The sequence below is a fragment of the Chiloscyllium plagiosum genome, unplaced genomic scaffold (assembly GCF_037043375.1).
Source record: "Chiloscyllium plagiosum isolate Xiang-an unplaced genomic scaffold, Cpla_swu_hap1 HiC_scaffold_34, whole genome shotgun sequence".
Taxonomy (NCBI): Eukaryota; Metazoa; Chordata; class Chondrichthyes; order Orectolobiformes; family Hemiscylliidae; genus Chiloscyllium; species Chiloscyllium plagiosum.
Window position 1 is genome coordinate 26,898,273 of NW_028270172.1, and position 6,830 is coordinate 26,905,102.

At 62.3% G+C, this 6,830-nt stretch overlaps 1 protein-coding gene across 1 annotated transcript in view; it reads right to left on the reverse strand.

The window, feature by feature from the left end:
* The window catches only part of mturn (maturin, neural progenitor differentiation regulator homolog (Xenopus)), a 29,514-nt gene extending 24,081 nt beyond the window's left edge, over positions 1-5,433 (reverse strand). Inside the window, exon 1 of the mRNA XM_043719276.2 lies at positions 4,980-5,433. Within this exon, the coding sequence (XP_043575211.1) occupies positions 4,980-5,141 (162 nt within the window). The 5' untranslated portion in view covers positions 5,142-5,433. The remainder of the gene's footprint in view (positions 1-4,979) is intronic.
* Between the last annotated feature and the right edge of the window lie 1,397 nt (positions 5,434-6,830).

Below are 6,830 nucleotides of genomic sequence, written 5' to 3' on the forward strand. Positions count from 1 at the left end.
TTGTCAGATTATACACAGAATTTGCAGACCACCAAAAACTATCACAAATTCATGAATGCCTACAACAGATGGTCATATCAAGTTTCTCCTGACCAACATAATATTTTTCACAGCTTAAAATAACATATATATGAATTATAATCGGTACCATGAAGGGATTTCAATCCCAGTTCTTTCAATCCCTCTAGAATTATTAATCCTAGATGATGATTCAAAAGGGCTCATAAAACCAGACTGAAATGACGACTCAGATGCGCTTATTTAAAATGAAAGTCAAGTTAAATGGTGCATTCTCTCATTGATGAGACATGACAGAAAACAACAAATTTAGGGCTAGACAGCCAACTCAAAACACAAAACAACCACAAAACACAGGAAGCAGTTGAAACACAGCATTGAATCTTTAAAGGGAAAAACTGACCATTAAACATTTGAGGCATAGGAATATACAAAGCTCTGAGGTTATTGTAATTCTGGAATTGGCACCAACAAGGTAAACCAAATGGCATTCTTTGTTGTTGTTAAACTTTTAACAATTCCATGAAAATCACCTATGCACTTCCAACTTTTATTTTTGTTGATAATTCTGTGACCTAAAAATGGCTCTGAAAATCTTTTTAGAAACTCCATTACCCTGTTACTTGCACATAGCCTTCCCATTGCACATAGAGGCATGACATAATTGTGTTTCAGTGCATAGAACAAGTGTATACAGATGAAGTGCCCTTCAGTCATTGTAAAAACAGAACAGATAACCAGGGCAACTAAGAACATCTGTTTTACATAGTGCTCTTTTTAAAAAGCTACTTATCCCACCTGGAGTAAAATATTTTCCTTGAAACATGTTCAATATAGCTTTGTTGGCTGTTATTTTAAAACAACAAAAAAGACTTGCCCCTCTCCGTCACTGTGAGAACTAGTCAAATACCAATTAAGATTAGAATTTATTACCTAGAAAGTGACATAGTGTGCCTTATGTGAGCTCATCTACGTAAACATTACAACTAATTCAATACAATGAAATAAACCAGCAAGTTACATGAACACAATATCCTCAGCCTTTTTACAAAGGAATATGAAAAACAGCGAGCCAGGAAAGGTACACTAGGAGCACTAATCAAAGTCCCTGCCCAAGAGACTGAGCTGGTGGAGAAATTTAAAGAAGAGTACAGAGAGGTTTAGGTAGGGAATTCAAAAGAGAAGCAAATAAAACCAAAGTATCCGCGGGGGGGCGAGGGGCGGGGGGGCGGGGGGGCGGGGGGGCGGGGGGGCGGGGGGGGCGGGAGGGAGGGGGGCGGGCGGGAGGGCGAGGGGGCGGGAGGGGGGCGAGGGGGGGCGAGGGGGGGCGAGGGGGGGCGAGGGGGGGCGGGGGGGGCGAGGGGGGGGTGAGGGGGGGTGAGGGGGGGTGAGGGGGGGGGGCAGGGGGGCGAGGGGGGGCGGGGGGAGGCGGGGGGGCGGGGGGGGGCGGGGGGGGCGGGGGGGGGCGAGGGGGGCGGGGGGGCGAGGGGGGGCGGGGGGGCAGGGGGGGCGGGGGGGGGCGGGGGGGGCGGGGGGGGCGGGGGGGGGGGGCGGGGGGGGGCGGGGGGGCGAGGGGGGCGGGGGGGGGGCGAGGGGGGCGGGGGGGGGCGAGGGGGGCGGGGGCGAGGGGGGCGGGGGCGAGGGGGGGCGAGGGCGGGGCGAGGGCGGGGCGAGGGCGGGGCGAGGGCGAGGGGGGGGCGAGGGCGAGGGGGGGCGGGGGCGGGGGGGGGCGGGGGCACGGGGGCGAGGGGGGCGGGGGCGAGGGGGGCGAGGGGGGCGGGGGCGAGGGGGGGGACGGTGGGGGCGGGGTCGGCGGGACGGTGGGGGCGGGGTGGGCGGGGGGACGGGGTGGGCGGGGGGACGGTGGGGGCGGGGTGGGCGGGGGGGGACGCGAGGGGTGGGTCGGGGGCGAGGGGTGGGCGAGGGGTGGGGGGAGGGCGAGGGGTGGGGGGAGGGCGAGGGGCGGGGAGGGGGAGGGGCGGGGGCGGGGCGGGGAGGGGCGGGGGGGGCGGGGAGGGGCGGGGAGGGGGCGGGGAGGCGCGGGGGCGAGGGGAGGGGGCGGGGGCGAGGGGAGGGGGCGGGGGCGAGGGGAGGGGGCGGGGGCGGGGGCGAGGGGCGAGGGGAGGGGCGGGGGACGAGGGCAGGGGGGGACGAGGGGAGACGAGTGGGGAGGGGGGGGGGACGAGTGGGGAGGGGGGGGGACGAGTGGGGAGGGGGGGGGGGACGAGTGGGGAGGGGGGGGGACGAGTGGGGAGGGGGGGGGGACGAGTGGGGAGGGGGGGGGGGACGAGTGGGGAGGGGGGGGGGGACGAGTGGGGAGGGGGGGGGGACGAGTGGGGAGGGGGGGGACGAGTGGGGAGGGGGGGGGGGACGAGTGGGGAGGGGGGGGGGGACGAGTGGGGAGGGGGGGGACGAGTGGGGAGGGGGGGGGGACGAGTGGGGAGGGGGGGGGGGACGACGAGTGGGGAAGGGGGGGGGACGAGTGGGGAGGGGGGGGGGGGACGAGTGGGGAGGGGGGGGGGGGGACGAGTGGGGAGGGGGGGGGGGACGAGTGGGGAGGGGGGGGGGGACGAGTGGGGAGGGGGGGAGGGACGAGTGGGGAGGGGGGGGGGGACGAGTGGGGAGGGGGGGGACGACTGGGGAGGGGGGGGACGACTGGGGAGGGGGGGGGGACGAGTGGGGAGGGGGGGGGGGACGAGTGGGGGGGGGGGGGACGAGTGGGGAGGGGGGGGGGGACGAGTGGGGAGGGGGGGGGGGACGAGTGGGGAGGGGGGGGGGACGAGTGGGGAGGGGGGGGGGACGAGTGGGGAGGGGGGGGGGGACGAGTGGGGAGGGGGGGGGGGACGAGTGGGGAGGGGGGGGGGGACGAGTGGGGAGGGGGGGGGGGGACGAGTGGGGAGGGGGGGGGGGGACGAGTGGGGAGGGGGGGGGGACGAGTGGGGAGGGGGGGGGACGAGTGGGGAGGGGGGGGGGACGAGTGGGGAGGTGGGGGGGGGGACGAGTGGGGAGGGGGGGGGACGAGTGGGGAGGGGCGGGGGGACGAGTGGGGAGGGGGGGGGGACGAGTGGGGAGGGGGACGAGTGGGGAGGGGGGGGGGACGAGTGGGGAGGGGGGGGGACGACGAGTGGGGAGGGGGGGGGGACGAGTGGGGAGGGGGGGGGGGACGAGTGGGGAGGGGGGGGGACGAGTGGGGTGGGGTGGGGACGAGTGGGGAGGGGTGGGGTGGGGACGAGTGGGGAGGGGTGGGGTGGGGACGAGTGGGGAGGGGTGGGGTGGGGACGAGTGGGGAGGGGTGGGGGTGGGGACGAGTGGGGAGGGGACGAGTGGGGAGGGGTGGGGAGGGGACGAGTGGGGAGGGGTGGGGAGGGGACGAGTGGGGAGGGGTGGGGAGGGGACGAGTGGGGAGGGGTGGGGAGGGGACGAGTGGGGAGGGGTGGGGAGGGGACGAGTGGGGAGGGGTGGGGAGGGGACGAGTGGGGAGGGGTGGGGAGGGGACGAGTGGGGAGGGGTGGGGAGGGGACGAGTGGGGAGGGGTGGGGAGGGGACGAGTGGGGAGGGGTGGGGAGGGGACGAGTGGGGATGGGAGGGGAGGGGACGAGAGGGGAGGGGAGGGGACGAGAGGGGAGGGGAGGGGACGAGAGGGGAGGGGAGGGGACGAGAGGGGAGGGGAGGGGACGAGTGGGGAGGGGAGGGGAGGGGACGAGTGGGGAGGGGAGGGGAGGGGACGAGTGGGGAGGGGAGGGGAGGGGACGAGTGGGGAGGGGAGGGGAGGGGAGGGGACGAGTGGGGAGGGGAGGGGACGAGTGGGGAGGGGAGGGGAGGGGAGGGGACGAGTGGGGAGGGGAGGGGAGGGGACGAGTGGGGAGGGGAGGGGTGGGGACGAGTGGGGAGGGGAGGGGAGGGGTGGGGACGAGTGGGGAGGGGAGGGGAGGGGTGGGGTGGGGACGAGTGGGGAGGGGAGGGGTGGGGTGGGGACGAGTGGGGAGGGGAGGGGTGGGGTGGGGACGAGTGGGGAGGGGAGGGGTGGGGTGGGGACGAGTGGGGAGGGGAGGGGTGGGGTGGGGAGGGGAGGGGTGGGGTGGGGACGAGTGGGGAGGGGAGGGGTGGGGTGGGGAGGGGAGGGGTGGGGTGGGGACGAGTGGGGAGGGGAGGGGTGGGGTGGGGACGAGTGGGGAGGGGAGGGGTGGGGTGGGGACGAGTGGGGAGGGGTGGGGTGGGGACGAGTGGGGAGGGGTGGGGTGGGGACGAGTGGGGAGGGGAGGGGAGGGGTGGGGACGAGTGGGGAGGGGAGGGGAGGGGTGGGGACGAGTGGGGAGGGGAGGGGAGGGGTGGGGCCGAGTGGGGAGGGGAGGGGAGGGGTGGGGACGGGAGGGGAGGGGAGGGGTGGGGACGGGAGGGGAGGGGAGGGGTGGGGACGAGTGGGGAGGGGAGGGGTGGGGTGGGGAGGGGTGGGGTGGGGTGGGGTGGGGAGGGGTGGGGTGGGGAGGGGTGGGGTGGGGAGGGGAGGGGTGGGGAGGGGAGGGGTGGGGAGGGGAGGGGTGGGGTGGGGAGGGGTGGGGTGGGGACGAGTGGGGTGGATTGGGTGTGGGACGAGTGGGCACGGGACGAGTGGGGTGGGGATGATTAGGGACGGGGTGGGGTGGGGGTGGGGGTGAGGGCGGGGCGTCTGTCAACGATAAAGGGTGGAATGGAAATTAGAGTCAACGGGTCGGCCGCGGAGTCCCTCGGGTGGATTTCTGATTGGGGGAGGCGGGGGGGAGAGAAACGAGGGTAAAAGAAGATGAGGATGAGGGATGAGGATGAGGATGAGGGGGAGGTGTCGGACGGAGGGGCCCGATAGCCCGTGGACTCGCGAAGTGTCGCAGCAAGGACAAGCCCGAATTCCTACCGGGAGCAGCGGGAAGGGATAGAGGGAAGATATAGCTCCCAGGGGGGAAATGCAGGGGCTCTCGCTCACTCACGAAATTATCCCTGAAATCGCTGTCCGGGCACAGCACGTAGAAGGAAACTCCGGGATCCGCGTAGAAATCCAGCCGGCTCTCGGCCTCCTCGGTGGCGATCAGCTCGAACGGGGTGTTGTAGCACCACTTGTCCGCGATGTCGACGAACTGCTGGAATTCCATGGCCGCCCGCCGCCTCCTCCTCCGGTGTGGGGGCCGGGGGGTGATGGATGCGGTGGTGCGTTTACGAGTCACTCCGGTCCGTTCGTCTCAGGCGCGATCTCTGTCGCTGCATCGGCCTCAAAGGAGAGCGCGGCCCATGGCGCGCGCCCGCGCCCCGCTCTTTGTTTTCGCTCTGCGGCCTGTGGGGTGGGGGAAGGGAATGGCCGCTTGAGGTACGGACGATGTGCAGCTCCGTCACTGTGAGCTGCCGCCGCACTGCGTTCCTCACGCTCCTCCACGCCGCCAGCCAATCCGAATGGCAGCGAGGCGGGGAGCCGAACTCCCAAAACACACCCGGCGGCTGTATTATTGCACGTGTGCTCAGTATTCTCGGAATTACGATACAGCAACGTTGTTGCACGTTCATTTTGGAGTCAGTTGTCCTTTGGGTTTCTACAGGGGCTGGATGTTTTGTCTGAAGACGCAAATAAACTTCAAGTTTAAATGTAAGATGGATAAATGGATATGGTCTTTTCCCTGGGGCGGGGGGAGTCCAGAATTAGTGGGCATAGATTTAAAGCGAGAGAGGGAAGATTTAGACGGGACCTAACAGGTAACTTTTTCCACGCAAAGGGTGGTGCGTGTATAGAAGGAGCAGTCAGAGGAAGTGGTGTTGGCTGGTACAATTACAATATTTAATAGGCATCTGGATGGGTACATGAATAGAAAGGGTTTAGAGGGCAATGAGCCAAGTGCTGACAAATGGGAGTAGGTTAAGTTAGGATGGACAGGTTGGACCAAAGGGTCTGTTTCTATGCTGTACATCTTTATGACTCTATACCTGGTTGGCATGGATGAGTTGGACCAAATGGTCTTTCCATGCTGTCTATCTCTATAAGTCTACATATTTGAACTTACATAACATATTTCAGGACCACAAGGTGTTAGTTTTATAACCAATTACCCTGTACGTCTTTGATTTGCATTCCTGCTGTAACTTAAATATGGTTATTAAACTAACAATTTATAGGCATTTTAATTGCTACCCTTATAGCTGGAGAATTTGAACAGTTTTGAACAGTTTAAAAATATAAAAATCTCTTTCTAATCACAAAGCTATAACCAAATCCTTACCCAATTTGATTAATATGTGGATCCTAGTACCATGCAAACTACAGTCAACTTTGCATAGCTATCCAAAATTATTTTTCTTTGGTTCATTTCTCAAGGCAATGCCTTGATTAATAAGTCACCTTGCTTGGATTTAAATTTCAAACACTGGCAGTTAACTGTCAATCAGCAACTGTTGCATTATCCATAGCAACACCTCTGCTAATCAGAGTTCACTTGCAAACCAATGTATTGCATACAGTAGAAATGTCACGTTCCCTCAAATTGCTAATTCTTGTGAACTGTCCTGATGAGTGCAAGATCAAAAAGATTTGACAAAATGTTTTTTGTTAGCAGTGCTCAATATATTCTAAGAATGTATAATGTGAGCTGCTAAATCAACCGTTTAATAGGGTAACTACTGATTTGTCTTTTTTAAAAACCAGCTGCACATTTAAAATGGATAAACAAAGATCACAAGTCACAACCATCATTATCAACTTGCTTATACTCTGAATACAACACATAAATTTATTTAGTGAAGTGAATCAAATTATTCAAGTATCCGGTTTAAATTTGTGCAATTTTACCAGAAAAACT